Source organism: Taudactylus pleione, unplaced genomic scaffold (assembly GCF_031769625.1).
Source record: "Taudactylus pleione unplaced genomic scaffold, aTauple2 ptg000005l, whole genome shotgun sequence".
Taxonomy (NCBI): Eukaryota; Metazoa; Chordata; class Amphibia; order Anura; family Myobatrachidae; genus Taudactylus; species Taudactylus pleione.
The window spans coordinates 22,221,716-22,247,012 of record NW_028284408.1 but is presented as its reverse complement, the minus strand read 5'-3'; the positions used below and the strand labels follow the sequence as shown (position 1 = coordinate 22,247,012).

Sequence of the window (25,297 nt, the reverse complement as noted above, 5' to 3'; positions counted from 1 at the left end):
TCCTGCACTTGCAGGGGTTTAAATAGTATCGTTTGGACAACAAAGATGTCATTTTTCAGGTGATTTAAAAGTGTTTTTCCAACATTTAGTATAAACATATTTTATTGTATCCCAAAATACTGTAGAAATGTATTTAATGAAAAACACCTGCTATTATTTTTTTTACCATATACCACTAAAAATGTAAAACCATTTGGCACCTTTATAAGAACCTCCAATGCTTTCCTTATGGCCACTAGCAGCCTTCTATACTGCCCATGCTTCTATTTCAGGTGCCATTTATTTGGGGTTAAGGATGATTGCCTCACTTTTCATGCACTTCTGCCTGGCTGTTTTTTGTAAAATAAATAAATAAATAATAACAAAAAAAAAAACAAGAACACCCAACATCACCACAATGGCAGCGAAATTCTAATGACATTTCTCGGGCACACTGCAGAAATAAGCAATGATGTGCGCAATTTGCTTGCAAAACAAAGAGTAACTCTACAAAAATAATTTAAAAGGGGAATACAAATCATTGGCATTATCGCAACGTACCATTTTGGGAACACACATTGCGTCCACTGGCATCGCAAGTTTTCCCTCTCACCACAGAAGTATGTGCGCAGGTGGGCATCATAGTGATACCTGGATGCACAGCATGAGATTGAAACCGACTCAATATTTTAGTGCAAATACATACCTGAATATTCTCAAGCAAGCTGAAGAGCCACAGAAAGCCCCTAGAGGTCTGTTTGTATACCCATAAGAAACAAATATAGGTTTTAATTTAATTGAGCTATAAGTCTGCAATGCCTAAAATGTAATACATTTTTAAAACATAGGGGCTGATGTAAAGTTGGGGCGTATTTCAAAAGTGTAAGCACAAAATACACTTTTCCGTACTGCACATGCAAATTAAACATGCATGCACCATGTCTGTATGCAAACAGCTGTCTGTCGCTCCTCTCTATATTCAGAGTGGTGGAATGTGGAAAAGGGGAGGTCTAGTGTAGCCGGAGTTCAGTAAGGGTGTACCACACATCTTACGTACTAATGTAGGGATGAAAGGAAAACTGGGTGGCTGTAAAGCATGTGGTCCCCAAAAAATGCTGATACTACTGTTAGTCTAGACGGGCAGCCAGGGGTGATGCCATTATAGTAAAGAAACCTGCAGTGTGAGGTTCCATATGCCATAGTGCCAACCAGCCCTTGTCAGCACAAGACTTTATTGCGTAGAGATCAGGCCCGCAAAAGAATTAAAAAAATTCATGGTGTCCAGCTATAAAAACAAAAAAACAGCCCTTGTTTAAAACACGACGGCTATTCACAATGTCTAGACATATTGCAATAAAGTGTGGGTATACTGGATGCTCCGACATCGAGGGCCTGTTGGGAACTGTAGTGTAACTTAGAAAAAAGTGGTCATAAAAACACTCATATACACAAACTTTCAAATAATTTTATTAAAATTTACCCCCCCCCCCTCCCCCCACAAAACCCGCATTCACCACTATTATTGCTCACCTTGTTCCTGTGGTCTAGTGTGGTTCTCCCACTGTAGGTAATCCAACGGATAACATTTTTTTTTTTTTTTTTAATAACCTTCATTGAACAACAAGGTCTTGTTCCTTATGGGGATGTGAAGCAATACAGTAGGGATTTTCTACGGTTTGAGATCAGACCATGAGAAATCCTCATTTTAGTACATAGAAAATACATACTGCTAGTGTTTGATACACTTGAAGCATATCTTACAGAAAATACTCATGTTATGTAACATGTTGTGTCACAGGCATCTCCTGTGCCTCTAGAAATTGTACTAAATGTATACTTTATGTGATGCAATATCTGTCTATGTTTTAGCCGTACATTGTGTCCAACTCAGCATCAGCCCCATAGTATTTACAACCAATGTGTGTTCCGTTGAATTATTAATGTACTATAGATTTTTCTTTTACTCACCTTTTATTTTAGGTTACAGGTCTTCCGATTCCGACACATCGGACGACAAAAACTTTTTTTTAAAAAGTGTAGTGCGCGCTCCTGTGGGTTCGTCAGCCTCATTGCTTGATCGGAATCTGTATGATTTACCACCGGCCGCAAATCCAGACAGCCGAAGCCCAGCAGTGAAGATCCCGACAGGTGAGTATTTTTTCTATTTACTAACCGAAACCCCCCCCAAGTGCCTAACCCTCCTCTAAGTGCCTAAACCTAACCTCCCCCCTTCCCCGCTGCCTAAACCGAAGCCTCCCGGGGGTGCCTAACCTTCCCCCGGGCGTGCCTAACCTGCAACTCCCCCGGGAGCTCCTAACCTAGCTCTTCCCCCAAACCAACCCCCCCCCCCCCCCTGGCTGTCCGCGCCCGGCTTACCTTCGATCGGTAAGCCGTGTGTCGGGATCCCGGCGTAGGTCTAATGACAGGCGTCGGGATTTCAACGTCGGTCATTAGGCACTTGCCGGGATTAGACAGTCGGGATGCAGACAGTCGACATTTAGACCGTTAGCATCCCGACTGCATACCGCCTAATCTTATGTGGAGCATGTAAGATCAGGCGATGCTGCAGAAGATCCCATGCAGCGCCATGCAGGGGGGGCGGCATATAGGGTGGTCGGGCACCGGATCGCCCGATATATCTGACCTTCGGCAGCCAGGTCAAGTGTCGTATTGCTGGGTACACACCATTTAGTGTGTACCCAGCTCAAGAGCGACCTGTTCTTTGGTTCTGTGAAATGGCCATTTCTGGGTGGCAATTGGGCAGCTCCTTGCAGATGCATGTAATAAAACCATGTCATGGGACTCTCCTGGGTGTGTAGCCAGAGTTCTATGCTATTCTGAGACGCATGTATGTATCAGCTGCATCATTTGTAAACGGCATGGGGCAGGTGCCAATGCTAATGACGACGGTAGTGGCTGCAGATGAAAAAACAGTGGCAAAACGTAGGTAGCCGTGTGAACAGACGAATTAGCATATGGTAGTTGGCGCGGCCGCCTGAACTTGTGGCTGTTTTGTGTGCGACTCAGCATCAGGTCATATATGTTTAAATGTTACATGGTACTTGCAGGATTAAAAATGTTTCATTTGGATAATACATTAATGAGAAAATCTTTCTACTCATAGTTAACAGAAGCAATTTATAAGAGAAGTAAAACTAGAAAGGTAAGTAAGGAATAGCAGATTACCGAACGAGATTGTGTTCCTTGCACATACATCACACACTATTCAAAGCAAAAAACATTTGTGATTTGAATTCATTACTTCTAAACCCATATATCTGTACTAAAAAGTTCACCTGCCATGCACATGAAAGCAATGTATCACTCACCCAGCTTCTTCCTCCTGCTTTATCAAAACTGCAGAGAGAACACAGGAGATAGCCCTATTGTTAAATGTAAATTAAACTCTACATTTGAATAATTATAGATTATCCCCTGGAAAAAATAATCAGGAAATGATAAATACATTCATTTCCACATTGTGCACTGCAAACTGGATTGGACTCTGGGCCTGATTCTTAGTTGCATTTACAGTGGTCGCAATTCGGACGCTTCCTGCTAACTGAAATCCATTTGTACATCCAGCTGTATTTGCAGCCGGCCGCATATGTGCAACCACAACGCCTACAGCCCTCCACTTGTCAAAGCAGCTGTAGCCACTATAAACTGCAACTGTACTAGTACCATCCTTGGTGCAAGAGATCTGACTGAGATAGGACGGAGCTCTGCATATGCCACTGAATAGCCAGCATCTCTGTCTACATGGGCAAACGTCCCCATGCCGTCCAGTTACGCCCATTCAGCTGTAAATGAGAGGCAACCAAGTTGGTTTTACTTGTAAATGCTCTAAATCATGACCGACCACATTTGGAACAGTGAATCAGGTCCTATATGTAAGGAAACTGCAAGATTAATCCGTTCTTAGAGTAACCAGGTTTTAATCAAATGAGTCCTCAAAACTCCATTTTATCTCACTATGTGCTGGCGGGATACATGTGGCTTGTCGACAACCAGAATGTTGACAAGCATTATGGGGACAATGGAATGCAGACACCGTGATATCGACAAGTGTTTGAAATGCTACTTTAAGCATTTTACTCATGGCGGCAGTATAAGTGTCAACACGATGGTAATTAATCACATTAACAGTTGCAATGCCAACAGGCATCAAATGCTGTAAGTTTCACACTTGCTAACATCACGGTGTCTTTGTTCCAGTTCCACAAAATGCTTGTCAGCATTCTGATGGCAGCAGTTATTTCTTACATTTCAGTCAAAGTAAACAGAATCCGGCTCCTTGCAAAACAGTCAACTTGGAACCATTCAAGGTTTTAGGCCTGATGGTGATATGGACATTCTCCTTCTTACCCACTGAAACAATAGATTATTAAGTATTAATCTTGGGGAGGATATCTTCTTTATGATGTCTATATGTACTGAATTATGACCAATGAAAGCATGCACAGAAGTGCTGACTACCAAAACACCTACTGGACTTTAATCGCTGGTGGCTGACAATGCAATCAGCTGGTAATCAAGATCAATATGTGAATGTGTGGTGAACATCTGACTGCACTAGTCTTACCAATCTGGACATGGGGCCTGATTCAGACCCGCTCGCGAGCGCTGAGTGCTCGCAAGCGGGTCGATGTTGGCCCAGTGCGCATGCGCATGACGGAGCCGGCACCGTTGTGCGCATGCGCGAGACCCGGATAGACTCCGGGTCTCGTACCAAGGGGGCGTGCTGTCGATGGTGAGTGACAGCACGCCCCCTTTGGTGGGCGTGCCTGCCCAGATGGAGGCGTTCCCATGGGAATGCCTACCGTCTGGGGCCGGCCCCACTAACATCACAAGTGATATCAGTGGGAGTGCTCTCGGCTCTGATAGGGATTGCGGCAACGAGACCCTACCACAAGGGTCTCGTCGCAAGCCCGATGGTCTTGACCATCGCGACCATCTTCCTGGCCGCTCGCTATAGCTGTGGGTGGTCACCCACAGCTATACGAGCGGCCAGGAGGCCGCTCTAAAAATGAAGGACAGCCCTGATTCAGAGCGAGCGCTCTGTCAGAGCGTCCGGCTCTGAATCAGGGCCATGGATCTAAACAATTGGCAATCACGTCACGTGTGACCAGCTATAAATGCATAAAACCATGAGCCAGCAATGCTATCAATGTGGTGGGGTTTATGATCAAGAACTTGAAATTCTTTGTATAAAAGCCACTGCCTAATATAAATTGTGGCAAATCACTTACCCTCTAATTCTTCTAAGTCTTTGGGTTTGGTCCAGCGTGACTCCTTAGTCTGAGAGTTGTAATAATATGGTTTGCCTGTGTCAGATTTATATTCCTTCCAGCAACACTGTGACAGGAGCAGCTGCAAAGTAATAGGCAAGAAACCCTCTGTTGACTGCACAAAATTGTTGCAGGTCTATCTAATCTTTCTGATTCCTTGCAGCCTGGAGTCCCTTCAATAATAAGATTTTTGTTTCATGCCCTACTATGATACACTTTGTCCTTGTACATTCTTTTCTCAGTAGCAGCATAAACACAATGCAACCAGAAAATATCTAGTACATTTTAAAGCCTTTCCATATGTAATCATTCTTAGAGCAGATACAATTTTTGAATAATTAAATATGTAAAATAATAGAACACAAGTTGTGTATCTGTAATTTAATTCATAGAAAGGTTTGTTTACACCACGATCTTCCTGCGGTAATATGACAGAAGTATGACAGTAGTCTTGCTAAGACAACTGCATCTTTGACAATGTAGCTTTCTGCCTTCCTGCATGCTACCATTCCGCTTCTCACACCATTATATTACAGATGGCCATCGACCAACAATGGTTGATGGTTTTGTCATTGAAGCCAAAGAGCCGATAGTTCTCCACCATCTATGGCAGACAGGACGTGTGTGTTATAGAGCTTAGTTCTGCCCCTGACATACCCAATAGCCATGCCCCCTTCCCTTAAGAGCCTGCCCAATGTAACCCCCTTCCCACTGTGTTACAGCCGCTGCCTGCACTGTGAAGATTATCGCTGGTGTAAACCATTGATGGTTTCCAGCCATCAATGTAAATCACTGATGGCGCCATCGATGGTGGACTCTACAATGGCCATCCCTAGATGACACTATCCCTGTTACATGCAGCCCTATCCCAGCTCCCTGAGTTTTGTTACTAACAAAGTATATGTGTGCAGTAATTCATAGTAACCAATCAGACATTTGCTTCCATTGTTAAGTTGCTCTAGTCTAGATGAATGAACGCTATTTGATGACTGATTGGTATGGTTACTGCAAATTTGCTATGTGGGTGCTGTTACACAGACACATTGAGCGAAAGCCCTTTTCCAACTAGAAAATCACTAGTATTCTCCTGTGGTGACAAATTGAAAGGGGAATGATCTTCCTCTATCACATGGGAGTGATAAGGCTCTGAAAATGCTACATGCAGCGTCTTTTGCGCTTAATTGCTCCTGTGTTATGATTTCCTTTGAACCTGCCACCACATATCAACTACCGGCAGTCATAGTACACTACCCTTTGCTTATAAATAAAGGCGCAATTATGCAAGTCGTTAATTGAAGTTTAAAAATGCTTATATGCTTTAAAGTGAGAAAGACAAATCCACTTTAGGTTAACAAATGACTTGTTATTGTAGAATAGCTATATATTTGAATGAATAAACAGTTGGCGCTGGACTAATTATCTACCTTGGCAACCTGCAGCCTCTATAATGGAGTAATTACCAATCCCCAAAAAAGAACCAAATAAATATACAAAATAGAGGCGCTGATTGTCCAAACAAATTTATTTAAAACACAATTTTTAGATTGCAACTACTAAAATATCATTGCCGGCCGCCACAAATCAGATCATATAATCCACATAAAAATACAAACTTTATACGGTTACATAGATAATACACCTATTATATTTTGAGTATAACACTATGACTTTTCCCATATGCCACAGAAGCCGTTGACGTGATAGTAGGCGGGGAAACGTGTAAAGAATACCAGCTCCAAACCACAAGTGCTGTGAGCTGGGACACTGTCCTATAGCGTGGGAGTCTGTATTGTCGAAGCTGGAATTTTGCGAATGGCCGCCTAAGCGCCATTTTAGATAAACTCACACTTTAGTACATGTGGCGATATTACTATTAGCATCATGCGATTGCATCTGTGACCATCGCCATAAGTTACGGCGATTCATCAAAAGCCCATTTCATGACTTTATGTAGTTTGGGTGCTCTGGATAAAGTGTGTATATTATTATAATTCCCCTAAAGGATATATTTCAGAAATGGCTGTACAGTATGTCAAAATTGGATTGCATTAGCTAAACAGAGCAAATGGCCACGTGACAACTAGCCTGTGTAGACAAGCTTCATAGACAGGGCCGTTTCTAGGGGCAGGCGACCCGTGCAATCGCACGGGGCGCACCGCCTCCTACCCCTGCTGCAGATACAGCCTGTTAATTGCCGGACGCCTGCTGAGATTCAGTTACCAGCGGGCGCCCGGCAGTGCGGAGCAGACAGAGACGGAGACGGAGGCTCCGGCTCCCACAATGTGCACTATGGAGGACGTCATGACGTCTTTCCCATAGTGCAGAGAGAGGAGCAGCCGAGCGGAGCGGACGCCGCAGCGGGGCTGAAGGTGAGTATTACTGTTTTTTGGGGGGTTTTTGTGCAGGCAGCCTGGACAATACTTGGGGGGAGGCACTACCACTGGGGGCACCTGGGCACTACTACTGGGGACATTACTCTGGGGGCACTTCTGCTGGAGGAGCCACCACTACTGGGGGCACCTGGGCACAGCTACTAGGGACATTACAAGGGGGGCATTTCTACTGGGGGAGACACCACTACTGGGGGCACCCGGGCACTACTACTAGGGTCATTACAAGGGGGGCACTTCTACTGGGGGAGACACTACTACTGGGGCAACCGGGCACTACTACTAGGGACATTATAAGGGGGGCACTTCTACTAGGGGAGGCACTACCACTGGGGGCACCCGGGCACTACTACTGGGGACATTACTCTGGGGGCACTTCTGCTGGGGGAGACACCACTACTGGGGGCACCCAGGCACTACTACTGGAGACATTACAAGGGGGCACTTCTACTGGGGTCATTGCTTAGGAGGCAACACTACTGGGTGCATTACTCAGGGGCCAGGGGCACTTCTACTGGGGGCACTACTACTTGGGGCACTACTACAAAGGGAGCATTACTATTGGGGGCACTAATACAGGGGCATTAATACTGGGGAATGTATACAGGGGACACTACTACAGGGGGCATTCCTATTTGAGGGCAATACAACTGGGGACACTACTACTGGGGCACTACAACAGGGACCATTACTGATGGGGGCATGACTACAGGGGACATGACTACAGGGGGCTCTGCATCAGTTACACTACCACTGTGGGCACTGCATAAGGGGCATAAATACACCGGACACTGCATATGAGGACAACTACAGGGGGCACTGCATAATGGCCACTTTTGCCTGAGAGCCAGTGGGGGGGAAGCCTAAGACCTGTCAGGATGGAATGGCAAGGGAGGGGGCTGGAATAAAGTGTGTATTATGTGAATCATGTTTTTTCAATGTGTTTTATGTGGTTCTGGATTTAATAATGTATTTGAGGTGGATGTGGTTTTAAAACGTAGTTTGTGTGTCTCTGGCTTTTCCAATATATTTTATGTGGAAGTGGTTTGTTTTAGGTGGATCTGGCTTGTATTTTCAATGTGCTGGGCTCGCTCCCAACGCGACTAAAATCGGGTGTGATGCAAGGTCATACTTCTGCAAATGTCACACCAAAGGCATGCACACAGAAATGCGGCGTGGGCTTGTGACAGCTAGGCCACACCCCATTTTTTGAGCGCGCGCCTCCGGCACGCGCATGCTGTGTCTTTTGTTTAGCTACATATATTTTTCAGCGCTTTGCCTCTGACAGGTTAGACACCCCTGTACTCAGTAGTCACGGTGGCTGTCATTCTGTGGTCTTTCTAGATCACGCTCCCTTACTGTGATACCACACCCCCTCACGATGATGCCACGCCCACTCCACAATATTACTGCTTCGAGGGGGGGCGGGCGCATTTTGACTGCTCGCACTGGGAGCCTCAGACCCTAGAAACTGCCCTGTTCATAGACATAACGTCTGCTCTCACTCCAGGTGGCCCTGCTCGAATACAGCAAGAGGGTCGTTTGTAGCACCTTACATTAACAGGCTTCCTACAATAAAATACCTTCAAAGCCAAGAGTCTTATCTGAGGTTTGGGTCTTGTAGCTGTGCTAATTTGCATCCACACAGGCCCTGGGAGAACAAAGACCAGTATTTTTGAGCCTGAAAAGGGTGGGGGCTGCTGGGGCATGAGCAAGGCATGGAACTATAAGGCTCAGCATTCCACACTGCTAGGTGTTCACTTAGTTTAAGTGAGATTTAAGTGCACCATTTCTCATACACACATTAATACGCACAATTGCGCAGTTAACTAGTCGCATATTAGCGAATGCATAAGATCCTGTATGAAAACGCTGTTTATTAGCTTCATCTGCCCCAAGTTAACTAGTGTCTTTACATCACACCCCGCATACTTACACATTACATATTCACATAAAAGGTTTAATAAGCTTTAAAGTATAAGATTTAAGTTTGTTAATTTAGCATAAATGCTGTGAAATAAAGATTATTTGGTAACTAAGGTTTTATACATGATAAGTAAGCCGTGATTGGTATTGTTCTGATGCGTACTCTTTCAACAGTATTCCGGTCGCATCGGTGTGCATCATGCATTCTCAACCTATGGACCGCAGAGACTTCAAGCAACAAAATGTACATTATATGAACAACTGTTAGGATGTTGCGTGAGGCAGGAAACCAGAGACACCCAGTTGTTAGAGGCTGGGTTGTGTCTATTTGAATCAACCTGTTAAATGCCTTGTAACATATGCCCTCTCCTTTAGGACCAATGGTATTAGCAACAAACTTCTCTATTGTGTTGTTTATTTCTGGGGAGTATAAATATGTGTGCTGACCCTGGGTTCCTAGTCTTTGTGCTGAATGCTGATTGACGAGGGGTTTCTTGCTGATGCCTAACATCTGGACCAGAGAGCGTTGCATATGTATAATTGTACTTGGGTCTGTATAATCTCTTTGCGCTAAGATTATATGAGGATCATAGCGTGTAACTGCTGTACTTTTACTTGAATAATACTTTGTGCTTTGGAACCACAGATTCTAGGTCTGGAGTCTTTATTTACTGTATGACTGCGTACGCAAATTAGCGTCATCCTTAGAGGTTTATAGGTAGGATATTAGAAGGTATAGGCAGGTGTATATAGAGGTTCAAAGGCAGAATCCTTAGTTGGGGGCTCATCGTAAAGTCACTTACCTATTCACACGGCACATACGGTTATCGATATCTCAGCAAAGGGTGGAGTGGCACATGCAGGGTTTACCTGTAACCACTTTGTGCTGAAAGATCGCTATCCATTTTCGTGTGAGCCAAGGAAGCTGACTAGAATCCAGGGACAAGAGAGGAAAAAGTTTGTTTTCCTTTGTTGAAAGAACCTAACGTTTAAAGGGGTGCCGCAGTATTGAGCACGCGGCTGAGTCGCAGTTTTGCGTACGCAGCTAAATAGTTGTCATACGGTTGTGTGGTAGTCGCATTATTGTGTATGTGACTGGTCGCACAATAGCGTATACGTACTTCCGGTTGTGCTGCCACGTGTTTAAATAAAGCTGTTGAGGTTTAAATTTTTCAATTGTTATCAATATCTGGGTTAACGTGTATTTTTCTGCGCAGGAAAAAGTGTGTAACAGTGAGTATTTGTTGGTAGGGGTAACTTGTTCCCTACAGTTAGAGGTACCGTATGACCTTTAAGGGCTAAGTGCTAGTCGCTCAGTAAGCAGCTTACCGTTCTATACACAGTAGCAGGTGTACATGTTGTCTTTGTTGTAGAGAGGTGCGTGGAAGTAGCCGACATAAACTTCCATAGGTGTGGAAGTTGCCTTACTAAATCTTATCTGGGTGTGGAAGTTGCCTTTTTCAAATCTTATCCAGGTGTGTGGGCGCTGCCGTTTAAATCGTCCACAGGTAAGTGAAAGTATCTTGATTGTCTTTCACCAGTTTAAATTTTTATTGAAAAGCATAGGAGTTGTCTCAGAATGGGGGCCATGCAAACAATAGAGATGTTAGACAATGATGTGCTGCTAATGGCAGCGCCGTTTGGATCGGCCCGTCGTATTATGCATACTAAGTACGGTACTTATGCGATAAGGTATTGTGATGCATGGTTTAAAATGACGATGAAGAGTGTTAGAATTGGAAGTTTTGATAAAAATGTACTAGATAATGTCCGGGATCACATCAGTCTGATGCGCTCCCAAGAGAAAAAGGTCAAATATTATGAATATTTAAAGTTGTGGCAGCATGAAGGGGATGCGTGGCTTAAAAATGTGCAAGCGACGCAAACTAGCGTTGCGAGTGCATTGCCAGAGAATACATCCGCGACGCTAAATTGCAATCCGGGCGAGCCGCAAAATGGCGCGCACGTGCAGCAAGGTAGCGTTGTGGAGAGTATTGCACGCAGTTCATGCTCCCCACCCCCATCTTATGTGGATGGAGGTGCAAGTACAGTTACCCAAAATACCCATAAAAATGTAACAAGCTATTTGTACACTCTCTTAAGCAACCATAAAGAAAATGTTTATGATGTGGATGATGAGCCTATTGTAATGTCTGCCATTTCCCATGCTGTGCAAATTATAGATGCTGCATCACCACAATCACGAGTGGTGCCGCCATCTCCATCGGGAACAGCAAGGGAAGTGCTAACACCCTCTGCACCCGTAGAGGAAGTTGTTAATACCATACGTAGCAGCAGATTAAACCCCCAGCCAGGTAACAAGGTCAAAAAGGTAGCAGCGCTGCCAGTCTGCATCCCATTCGGACAATAACCGTTCCAAATGGAAATGCAAATGCGAACGGTGTAGTGTCCACGAGGGAAGTAGTAATGCATTGTCCCTGGACAAAAGCAGAACTAAATTCCATCATAAATAATTTCCCCGATCCCAAAAAGGAACTAGCCAAATGTCAAAGATTTTTGAGAAATTTGGGTAGTTCTCATGAGCCAACTAATAAAGATTGGCATGTGGTGTTAAGGGCCTGTCTACCACGCAATACCGACGTGACAAAATTTATCACGGATTGTGTATTGGATGGTGACGTTCCCTTAACAGACCAAGTAAACCAAGGTAACATTTCCCGCATTGTAACTCAATTGGGTATATATTTTCCGGTAGTAGTTAACTGGAACAAAATTTTCACCATTAAGCAAAAGGAGAGTGAATCTGCAGAAGATTATTACGACCGGGCTCTGCAGGCTATCACCCAGTACACTGAGTTAGAAGATATTAAAGATAGCACTCTCCACAGGGGAATGATAGTCACGGTACTCATGGACGGTCTGAAAGAGAATTTAAAGACTCGGTTCAGACCTCACAACCTGGCTGGAGGGGAGTCACAATAGATACCCTCATAGAATCTGCCATATAACATGATAAAAACATCTCAAAGAAGAGAGAGACCCCGAGCGAAAAACTAATGGCTGTCGGTATACAAGCTCTGGAGGGAATGACAGTAACATCACAGCCAACAGACACACTCGCATCTGCACACACACTTACACCTGAACAGTTATATGCCCTCACTAACCCCACGCAACAACAAACACAGCTCTATTCCACAAACCCTATACAACCACAGGTCCCATACTACTCACAAACCTCATATTCCCCACAATACCCTTACCCTCCCTATCCTTACCCATATCCACCACCTTTACCCTCTGCTCAAACCTCACAACAACATGTGTCTTCACCTGATCCACGAACATGTTTTAATTGTAAACAAACAGGACACTTAAGTAGAAACTGTACAGTAAAAAGAGTAGGAACCCCAAAATAGGGAAGACCTGGACATCCCCATAAGGGATATGCACAGAGACCAGCAAATGTCCAGCAGGCACCAGCTCCAATTGTGGCTGTAAATGCTTTATTGGAGAATGGTAGCCAACGCTAGGGGTCAGGTCATATCTATAATCTACAGATAGTCAGGTTAACGGGAAGTACTAGGGAAGAACCGGTCATGATGGTTGATGTAGCTGGTACTGAATATCCTTTTCTTGTAGACACAGGGGCGACCAGGTCAGTGATAAAATCTCCCGTTAATTTACAGGTGACCAACGAGACAGTACCAACAATGGGTGTAACAGGTAAAGTGGAACATTATCCTTTAACAAAGTCCACAAAGGTTACTATTGGGCCGTTGCATACCAGGCATTCTTTCCTTCTGGCTGCTGCGACTCCTACTAACCTGCCGGGTAGAGACTTGTTATGCAAGATGGGATGTGTTATATATTCCACCCCTGATGGTGTATTTTTAGAGAGAGAGTTGCACACGAGCTGCGGGATATGTTGGACACTCCCCAAAGAATAATGTATCACTCTACAAGTTTAAATGAAAATCCATCTCAGGTAGATGAAATGTTGTCCCAAATTCCAGATTCCCTTTGGAATAAGGATGGACAGGACACTGGATTAATGGCAAACGTAAGCCCTGTAATGGTAAATTTAAAAAGCGGTAGGCAAGCTCCAAAAATTCCCCAGTACTCACTAAAACAGGAGGTAGAATTAGGGGTTTTTCCAATAATTGAGCGATTATTGCAACAGGGAATTTTAGTTCGTACAGCTAGTGTAGCCAACAGTCACATCTTCCCGGTGAAGAAGAGTGGTGGGAGGGGTTATAGGCTTGTACAAGACCTTAGAGGTGTTAATAAGGTAGTAGAGAGCCAATTCCCTGTAGTGCCAAATCCAGCTGTCATCCTGATGCAGATCCCACCAAATGCAAACCATTTCACTGTCATTGACCTCTGTTCTGCTTTCTTCTCTGTGCCTCTCCACACTGACTGTCAGTATCTATTCGCATTTACATACAGAGGTGTACAATACACATGGACACGGTTACCACAAGGTTTCATAGACAGCCCCAGTATCTTCTCCCAGGCATTGCACGACTGTTTACAATCTTTTCAACCTGCCAATGGATATGTTCTAATTCAATATGTGGACGATTTATTGCTATGTTCTGACTCGTTTATGTCATGTTTGAATGATACTAAACTTTTGTTGCTTTATCTCTCGCATACAGGACACAAGGTGGCTAAGGACAAACTACAGCCATGCCAATCCAGAGTAAAATATTTGGGACACTGCCTAACCCAGGGGTTAGGAAATCTTACAAATGATAGAATCCAGGCCATACAGAACATGACACTGCCGCAGAATCAACAGCATATTCGTACCTTCTTGGGAATGTGTGGATACTGTAGAATGTGGATCCCAGGTTTTTCTATTTTGGCCTTGCCTTTACAGGAATTAGTCTCTTCCTCAAAGCCCGATCGTGTCATACACACAGAGGAAACAGAGCAGCCATTTCTTAATCTTAAGGATAGTCTGACAAAAGCTCCTGCTTTGGGAATACCCGATTATGAAAAACCTTTTGATTTGTATTGTACGGAAGCCGATGGTTGTGCTGCAGGTGTCCTTACACAAAAACATGGTGATGCCAGTAGGCCCGTAGCATACTACAGTGCCCAATTGGACACTGGGGCAAGATCACTCCCCACTTGTTTAAGAAGTGTAGCAGCTACCGGTTTATTGGTGAGTAAAAGTGAGGATGTAGTATTGGGTCATGATATGATTGTCTACACTCCCCATGCTGTATCTGCTCTGTTGAACTCAGCTCAAACCAGACACGTCTCTTCGGCTAGGTTTACCAAATGGGAACTAGCTCTAATTGCACCCGCAAACATCACTGTTAAACGTTGCAGCACGCTGAATCCAGCAACGTATTTACCATATGTACAACATGATGTACAAAGGGTGGAAGGAGGCGAGTTGCTGGCGGGAGGTGAGTTCAGTGGACATAATGATACGCACGATTGTATGGAATATCTGAATCAGACTTTTACTGCTAGACCTGACATACATGACACACCTTTAGAGAATGTGGATGTGACTTTTTATATGGATGGGAGTTGTCATAGACAAACAGACACAGGTGAATTATGTACAGGTTATGCTGTTGTAAATGACACAGACATCATAGAAGCTAAACCTCTTGGTCCTCCTCATTCAGCCCAGGTGGCAGATTTAGTAGCACTAACTAGAGCGTGTGAACTGGCAGCAGGCAAATCTGCTAACATTTACACTGACTCGAGGTACGCGTTCGGGGTGGTGCACGATTTTGGGGCTCTATGGCGTCTGAGAAATTTTATGACAGCAGCAGGCACACCAGTTGCACATTCCCGACACATAAAACATCTTTTAGAAGCAATCCAACTGCCCAAAGCGATGGCAGTAATTAAATGTAAAGCCCATACATGTGAGGATGATCCGGTGTCACTGGGCAACAACAGAACCGATGAAGCTGCAAAATGGGCAGCAGGGTTAAAAATGTTTTCTCCCACTGAAAGAATTCTGTCTTTCCAAACAATAGATATGCTGAAAGTAATTGAGATGCAAAATTTGTGTTCAATTCAGGAAAAGTCCATTTGGAAGTCCAAGGGATGTGGGCAAGAGTCCTCCGGGCTCTGAAGGGACGGACAAGGTAAACCAGTAGCCCCCAAGGCATATTACCCCAGCCTGGCTGAGGCAGCACACGGTCTGACTCATCTGGGAAAGCAAGGTATGTGCAAGTCGGTGAGAGCATACTGGTGTGCACCAGGTTTTTCTTCACAAGCAGAAAAGATAGCAATGTCCTGTCTGATCTGCTTGAGGAAGAACATAGGGAAAGCGATCCCTACCGAACCGTCCCACATTCCACCGACTGATGGACCTTTCCAGGTGATACAAATTGATTTCATCCAATTACCACCCTGCAGGGATCTTAAGTATGTATTAGTTTGCAGTGATGTATTTTCTAATTGGGTTGAGGCCTACCCAGCGGCCACTAATACTGCTGCGTTTACTGCCAAGAAAATAGTTCAGGAATTTGTATGCAGGTACGGTAACCCTAAAATCATTGAGTGACAGGGGTACTCATTTCACAGATGATGTTTTTCAAAATATGTGTAAGCTGATGGGTATTAATAGCCGACTTCACACCCCCTACCGAACGCAAGCCAGTGCCAAGGTAGACAGGATGAACGGGACTATTAAAAATAAGTTAAGTAAAATCATGGCAGAGACTGGACTAGGATGGCCAGAAGCGTTACAATTGGTCCATAAGGACCACTCCTAGACTCCCTCTAAATCTGTCCCCATTTGAAATACTGTTCGGTAGACAACCTCATTTGATTATAAGTCCACAGGAAGACTTGAAGGGTAACAACGAGGTAACTGTAAAGTATCTTATATCAATGAGTAAGCAGTTAAAGCAACAGCAGCAGAAACTGAAATTGTTGTCCCATGATATGCCTGAAACTAACTGTCATGATGTTGAACCAGGAGAATATGTTATGATCAGAAATTTCTTGCGTTCAGGTTGTTTGACTGATCGGTGGGAAGGTCCGTACCAGGTGCTGCTGACAAGTACTACATCTTTGAAGGTGGCTGAGAGAGATACCTAGGTCCATTCCACTCACTGCAAAAAGGTCAATCAACCGGTGGAGAAACAAGTCGGAGACAAGGCTGATAGCGTGAACCTGTCGCTCGCGAGCTTGTTCCGGGAGGATTGAAAAGGTCGTAGTGAGATACCTGAACTAAGAGAAATTTGCAGGTCTTGTTGTGACAATGGACGGGCCTGCTGTGTTCATTTTCATATTCTCTTTTAGAGTGTTCACCATCCTGATTGGTTCGGGAATATCCAGTTTCTGTGATGGGAGACCGATTGCGGAAATGGGAGCTGATGGCAGTGCTGATGGAGTGGAGTCAGGAGGAGTGCAATGCCAATCAGGGGAGTGTCTGACCAATCTTAGTACTGTTATTGTTAAGAGAGCTGTAAGAGAGCTGTCATTCCGGATACTCGGGGACGGTGTGGAGGTTTATCGTCTGAAGATTCCTGTATTTGTGAGCTTTGTGGGTCCCTAGTTGATGAGAACTGTATCCAATGGTGCCAACCTAAATATAACCCGTACTGTGGTGGGTATCCTTTAGAGGATTATCATAGCATGGTAGGCAAAGTGTTAAATCAAACTGATTGCTGGGTGTGTTCACATGTGCCACAGGGACAGCATAATGTAGGGTTGGTGCCATTTCCGCTGAATATCACGGAAATTTTAGAATTACAGAAAGGGAAAACATTGGATGGAAAATTTCTCTCATCCAAACCACCTCATTTCAAACTACATCAATTCCAAGTAGATAGATCACTTTTGTGTTTAAACATAACCAACTCCAATAAACCCGGGAGTTGGGAAGTGACGGGGAATAATCAGACGATGACCTTCTCACAAAGAGCTGATAATGAGTCGATAAACCATTATGCTCAATTAAATCTAGTGGGAAACATTTTAGGTACCAGTATACATTGAGTTCCACCAAAGAAATTATTGGTAAGGTGCCAGATGGTTATTGTGCTAAAATAATACAGCCAGAAACTTGCATGTACCAGATGGAAGACCCAGAAATTGGATTGTTTGCAAGGGAAACGTGCTTAATAATAATTATGCATACCATTCCTTATGTTCTCCCTGATAATGTATATTTTATATGTGGAAGAAAAGCGTATAAGAGGCACTCTCCGAGTTCCGAAGATTTGTGTTACCTGGGAAGAGTAGTCCCAGAAGTTATGACCCTCACACATGTTGAAATGCTTGGTATACATAAAAACACACCATCTCTTCATATCTTCACACACAATATGAACACAGAGGCAAATGAAATATGATACCTGGTGATGTGCACAAAGCCACTCAGTTAATTAGTGAGACAACTGGCTTTCAAGTTTTAGTCGCATTGGATCCCACCAGGATCGCTCGGGGTACATTAAACTTTAGATATATTCAGGAACTTGCTAAATTGATAGATAATATCACCGAGATGTACGATGACACATTCAGGTATACAGGGAGAGAATTGCAAGCGTACAAGAAAGAACTGGTGCAACACAGGCTAGTGTAAAATTATTTAACTGCTGTTACTGGAGGGTATTGCGTAACGTTGGCCACCCAATTTGGAGTAAAATGTTGCACCTATGTCAGCAATGATACCAGCGACCACAAGGAGGTGATAGACTGGAAGATGGATGAAATTCTGCAGCTAAAATGGGAGTTTCGTAAGAACCATAACGCTTCAGTGGCTGAAGTAGGGGAGAAGATAGAAGGATGGGTTTCATGGCTGAACCCAGTGAAATGGTTCTCAGGTGTAGGGGAATGGGTCCAGGAAATGATCGCCAGTATAGGCAAATTCTTAATCCTTATACTGATTGTCATCATAATAATTGGCATATGTGTCCGGTGTGTTCCTATTGTGTTGAAGTGTGGAAAATGTAAAAATAGAGGAAAACAAAAGAACGAAATTATGATGGTGGTCAGTATGAATACCGAGGTAAATACAGAACTGCATTACAACCGTGAACTAGGAAATACCATCATTTAATGTATTATATTTAGACATGCATAGAATGTATTATTGAAATGTTATTTTTAAAAAACACCTCAGATAATGTAAAGTCTCAATTCCCCTTCAAGACTGCCTTTATAGGACTGGTGTATCCCCACACCTTTCACATGATCTTCCAAGATCCGCGGTGTGCGTATAATAGTAGTTTTATGTCCCCACTCAGAGACACATTATTGATGGATTAAGAACCACCTTGTGCCATCCCATAATAACACTAAATAGTATATAAATGTAAGCCTAAATTATATTTTAAAATCAGATTGTTAGAGCATGTTGTTCACTATCAAAGGGTGGACTGTCGAAGCTGGAATTTTGCGAATGGCCGCCTAAGCGCCATTTTAGATAAACTCACACTTTAGTACATTTGGCGATATTACTATTAGCATCATGCGATTGCATCTGTGACCATCGCCATAAGTTACGGCGATTCATCAAAAGCCCATTTCATGACTTTACGTAGTTTGGGTGCTCTGGATAAAGTGTGTATATTATTATAATTCCCCTAAAGGATATATTTCAGAAATGGCTGTACAGTATTTCAAAATTGGATTGCATTAGCTAAACAGAGCAAATGGCCGAGTGACAACTAGCCTGTGTAGACAAGCTTCATGGACATAACGTCTGCTCTCACTCCAGGTGGCCCTGCTCGAATACAGCAAGAGGGTCATTTGTAGCACCTTACATTAGCAGGCTTCCTACAATAAAATACCTTCAAAGCCAAGAGTCTTATCTGAGGTTTGGGTCTTGTAGCTGTGCTAATTTGCATCCACACAGGCCCTGGGAGAACAAAGACCAGTATTTTTGAGCCTGAAAAGGGTGGGGGCTGCTGGGGCATGAGCAAGGCATGGAACTATAAGGCTCAGCATTCCACACTGCTAGGTGTTCACTTAGTTTAAGTGAGATTTAAGTGCACCATTTCTCATACACACATTAATACGCACAATTGCGCTGTTAACTAGTCGCATATTAGCGAACGCATAAGATCCTGTATGAAAACACTGTTTATTAGCTTCATGCACACGCATCTGCCCCAAGTTAACTAGCGTCTTTACATCACACCACGCATACTTACACATTACATATTCACATAAAAGGTTTAATAAGCTTTAAAGTATAAGATTTAAGTTTGTTCATTTAGCATAAATGCTGTGAAATAAAGATTATTTGGTAACTAAGGTTTTATACATGATAAGTAAGCCGTGATTGGTATTGTTCTGATGCGTACTCTTTCAACAGTATTCCGGTACCATCGGTGTGCATGCATTCTCAACTTATGGACCGCAGAGACTTCAAGCAACAAAATGTACATTATATGAACAACTGTTAGGATGTTGCGTGAGGCAGGAAACCAGAGACACCCAGTTGTTAGAGGCTGGGTTGTGTCTATTTGAATCAACCTGTTAAATGCCTTGTAACATATGCCCTCTCCTTTAGGACCAATGGTATTAGCAACAAACTTCTCTATTGTGTTGTTTATTTCTGGGGGGTATAAATATGTGTGCTGACCCTGGGTTCCTAGTCTTTGTGCTGAATGCTGATTGACGAGGGGTTTCTTGCTGATGCCTAACATCTGGACCAGAGAGCGCTGCGTATGTATAATTGTACTTGGGTCTGTATAATCTCTTTGCGCTAAGATTATATGAGGATCATAGCGTGTAACTGCTGTACTTTTACTTGAATAATACTTTGTGCTTTGTAACCACAGATTCTAGGTCTGGAGTCTTTATTTACTGTATGACTGCGTACGCAAATTAGCGTCATCCTTAGAGGTTTATAGGTAGGATATTAGAAGGTATAGGCAGGGGTATATAGAGGTTCAAAGGCAGAATCCTTAGTATGAACCCTCTAGACCCTCTGGATATAGCTGCACACTGGGGACGCTGCCAGCAGCTGGGAGGATAAGGATATGCAATTACTTAGACACATGGCGGACTGGATCATTGGATCCTAAAAGAGCTCATTTATGATCCCATGCTGAGGACGGAGTACTAAAGGGCAGTAAGTTGCTTGGATACCAATTAACGACAATTGAATATAATAGAGTGGAACTTTATCATTGTCTATTTCTATATACATTCCAGTTAAAAGACTGAATTACTGGGAGATAAGTGCTGATAGATAAATGTGGAAATCCCTTTATGTATGGATGCATATTAACATCTAATTACAAGTCTGTGGATTCTTTTTCTGCTACTGTTTGCTACAAACTTGGAAAATAACATTGAAACTATAACACTGGACATTTTTTTCTGCTATTTCTTGTTACAACCTAATTAAGAACTGACCAGCTGGAGCAACACTGTTTGTGGCATATGGGAAAAGTCAGTTCTTCAAATGCATACATAATTGAATAGTTTTGCTATTAAATACATTTCTGTCAGTATTACAACTTGATGAAAAAGTATACTAAGTAGAGACTAAACTGCCTATTTTCTAAGTGATAGTCAGCTATATAATTATACGGTTCTAAAATACACCAGTGCCATATATAGAGCTGAACCTGTTTGATTAGTTATATCAGGTTTTTACTAGTGTTGTTAAACTGTTCTATGAACAGAGATTAATTAAATGATATATTGAGGCTTAAGGTGCCTACACACAGCGATATTTGACACGATTTGCCCGATTCCGACGCATCGTGACGACAAATCGTGTAAAATATGCCCAAATCGTGAGTGGCCACTCAGGATCACGATGCCGATGCGCATACCCACAGGTCGTACATCGAATATTCAGATCTGCCGTGCTGTAGGGCAGATCTGATAATCTCAGTCGCGATGTACTGGAATAGTTAGGAGGCACGATAGATCGTTAGTCACATTGGAGAGTTTTTAACACCAAGTCGTGCCCACGACTACCGGGGAGCCGCTGGGGAGAGTTCAAGGGGAAACCGGACACAATATCGGATCGTAAGCACATCGCCAAGTGTGTAGACACCTTAAGAGTTATACTCAAAATATAATAGGCGTATTATCTATGTAACCGTATAAAGTTTGTAATTTTATGTGAATTATATGATCTGATTTGTGCCGGCCGACAATGATATTTTAATTGTTGCAATCTAAAAATTGTGTTTTAAATAAATTTGTTTGGATAATCAGCGCCTCTATTTTCTATATTTATTTAGCTATATATTTAGCTAGGGCAAGGACGCAATTATTTCTAAAACTACAGCCCATATGTAATAGCCTGCGATTTGCAGAAATTGAGGAGATTCTGGCAATTTAACCCATAGATTTAATGCAGCAATAATTTAGAATTTGAAATCACTAAGTATGGTAGTTGCTTTATACCAGACACTGAAGTTTTCTCAATGTCTTCTTACCTCTGTTTTAGATTTCAGCTCATCTGGCTTCTCCCAGGTGGACTGTTTGCTGTCTGTGTTGTAGTAGTAGGTACGCCCATCTGGAGCTTTATGCTCAGTCCACAGAGACTTCTGTGGAACAAAAAAATAAATAAATTATGCATATATTTTTTTAACCTTGACAAGCACATTAGCAAAAAATCAGCAAGGGTTGTCTTATATATGCAATCATTACAGCATGCACAGGCTACATTAGATGTGCAAATCTGTGTTGCCCCAAAAATAGCCTGATGCAAATGAAAATTGTCAGTATCGGGCATGTTGAAGGTGTCTATTGTGACCACACTCAGAAGGCCCGCTGAAAGGGGTCTGAACATTAGGCCAACTACCAAATAGTTAGATCACATCCCTAATAGGTCATTAATGTGTATAATCAAATTTGGTAGTTACCCTGTAACCTAACTCAGTTGCAGAGTCACTACATACAGCTGAGCTGATCGAACACACTGCAGAGTGGGATCTTATTTGCACTGCGCATGCACAGATTCTCAACTGCGATTGAGGCACATGGGAGACGCAGATTCTCAGAAATGTTTAGAAAATGTATTGAGCATTCCTGGGCGGACACTGGAAATGGCTATGCGGATGCACAGAGATGGTTGGTCTTATAGGGGTGTCGCTGATGATGGCTGTGTACAGAGATGCAGAAATGTTCACATAGGCCACATTCAGATGGATAATCTGTACCTGCTATAGAGCTTGTATAAGTTTCCATGATGCGTAGCAACATTAGCATAAAGTAGCACATGCGACTGCAACAAAATACGCCGATATGGATGCAGCTGTGTCTAACTCATGCCCGGTATGTGGGCAGCATCATGTAACCTTGCAATGGTGTGACTCCTGCAATGGTAGTCTGTTCAGAAACGGTGATATTTACCGCACAAAAAATGTAAATGCCTTATTAATGGAATACAATTAGGGAAGACTAAAGCTGGGTACACACTTTGCGATATTTTGAACGAATCGCCTGATTCCGATGGATCGGAGCGGCAAATAGGTCAAATCGTCAAGTGTACAGCCACTATGCCGGGCAGGGTGCGCTCCCATGTGGTCATCAACCACATCGTCAGGTTAGTCTACATGCAGCTCAACCTGATGATGCGACTGACGACCCCTATGCAGCGGAATGCAGCAGAGGCCAACATATCGGGCGGGTGGGCATCGGATCGTCTAATGTGTACCAGCCCCCGATATGTCGGCCCGTCAGCAGGGGCGTCGTTAGTTGCATCGCTGGGTACACACATTGTGTACGTACCCAGCTTAAGAGTGAAAATGACTCAGGATAACTAGCTGACAATAAGGCATAGTGCCAGTCAGTGACTGCAAAGGCCCAAGAAATCCCAAGGTACATAAAAAAGGGCTAATGCTAACATAGTATTAATATCACATGTTGAATATGGGGAACACTTTTTGCCCCTTGTAAGTAGGGTATAGGAGAACTTGAGTTCAGGCAACTTCATTAATAAAGAGAGTGGATGAATTACATTATAAATAGAGGCTAGGCTGGTTTACTTACAGAAAAAAAGATCTTAGAGGCTACTATATAATGTGTACAAAAATATCATTACAACTAACTTTTCACATTCACGACAAAGGGTCATCAACTGTGAATTGTTTTACCATTAGCAAATGCAAGGGTAGTTAAATGTAGGATAAACAGTAGGATTGATAAAGGGAAATTTGTCTAATTTTCATTTTTGCAGTAAGCAAGGTTTTTTAATTAAATGCTTGATGACTTGAAGATAGATTAGGGAAGTCATTTTAATATGTTCTTCCTCTGGTTGCATATAGAAAAGGGTCATATAACGTCCAATTACAGTATTGGTGTTGATATACTTTCTATATTTTTTTGTTTTTTGTCAACATTTATTACAAAAAGATAAAAAAGTCTGCATAACTAGGAGTAAAATACAGAAGCAAGCACACACACACACACACACACACACACACACACACACACACACACAGTCGAGTCACATTGTTATGACCACCTCCAACATTTGACTTCGGCAGCGCGTAGCCCATGAAGTAATCACGTACCATGATTATTGGCTTTCAAGTCAAGGGTGGCAGTATTTCTGAAACAGCGCAGTTTGTGTACTGTTCGCGTGCTGCTGTGGTGAAGGTGTATCCTGACTGGATAAATGGCACCATTGTGAATAAGAGGCATGGAAACTGCAGAGCTACACTGACCTAAGAGGTGAACGTCGGTTACGAAGGTGGGCCGACCGACACGCTACAATGGAGCAGCTCACCATCAAAATGAACCTGGGGCCACCAGACGTGTGTCTAAAACAACAGTTCAGCGAACCCTGCTGCATATGGGGCTCCGAAGCAAATGGATGGTCACTGTACCTATGCTTACAAAGGTGCATCGGCGGAAAAGGCTTCAATTTTCATGCCTGTATCGGAATTGGACCTCCACTGTTTGGCCAAGAGTTGCTTTCTCCGATGAGTCACGTTTTCTGCTTCATCGAACGGATTGACGTTGACATGACACGCGAGAAACATCGGAGAACAAACACCCTGCAACCTTTGCTGGAAGAACACAAGCTGATGGTGGCAGCATTATGGTCTGGGGAATGTTTTCATGGTATTCTCTGGGCCCACTCATCCATGTGGAAGACACCCTCAACCGATTTGGTTATGAATCCATCCTTGCAGAGCACGTACACCCATACTTGCTGATTGTCTTCCCTGAGGCGGATGGGATCACCCATCAAGACAATGCGACAGGTCACACGGCTAGAAATGTCCGTCAGTGGTTGGACGAGCACTGCCAAGTCTTCCAAGTACTTAAATTGGCCCTCCCTCGAACTTGAACCTAATTGAGCATCCTTGGGACCACCTCGTTGTGTTTGCTCTATGGATACTCCACCACGCACCCTCCAGCAGCTGTGGGATGAAATGTAGTCAGCATGGCTCTAGATACCTGTGCCAACCTACCAGCACCTTATTGAGTCACTCCCAGCCCGTTTAGCTGCTGTCCGTGCTGCACACGGCGGTTACTCTGGCTATTAGCCGGTGGTCATAATAATGTGACTCGACTGTGTGTTAAAATAAAACCTATATTTATATTTGACTTGGCTGTAAAACAAAACCTTATTGATCCTGCAATTATATACCCATCAAGTGTGTTACACTGTGCACTTATAGGTCCGATCAGCCAAATATCGCACAGTGTATGGCCGCCACCGAGCACAAGAAATCTTTTAGCATGCCGAACAGATGTGATAATTGGTGTTCGGATCTGACAGTAGATACACTCACCAGCGTATGGCAATATCAGATAATTGGTATGCCTGTC

General features: G+C 43.3%; 1 protein-coding gene across 9 annotated transcripts in view; it reads right to left on the bottom strand.

Annotated features, from left to right (window-relative positions):
* Positions 1-25,297, bottom strand: part of PRPF40B (pre-mRNA processing factor 40B) — a 155,012-nt gene that overhangs the window by 100,063 nt on the left and 29,652 nt on the right. For all 9 annotated transcript variants that reach the window (XM_088446345.1, XM_088446416.1, XM_088446708.1 and 6 more), the window contains 3 exons: positions 21,949-22,059; positions 5,232-5,352; positions 3,309-3,336 (listed from right to left, as the gene is read on the bottom strand). In XM_088446345.1, the coding sequence (XP_088302471.1) occupies positions 3,309-3,336; positions 5,232-5,352; positions 21,949-22,059 (260 nt within the window). The remainder of the gene's footprint in view (positions 1-3,308; positions 3,337-5,231; positions 5,353-21,948; positions 22,060-25,297) is intronic.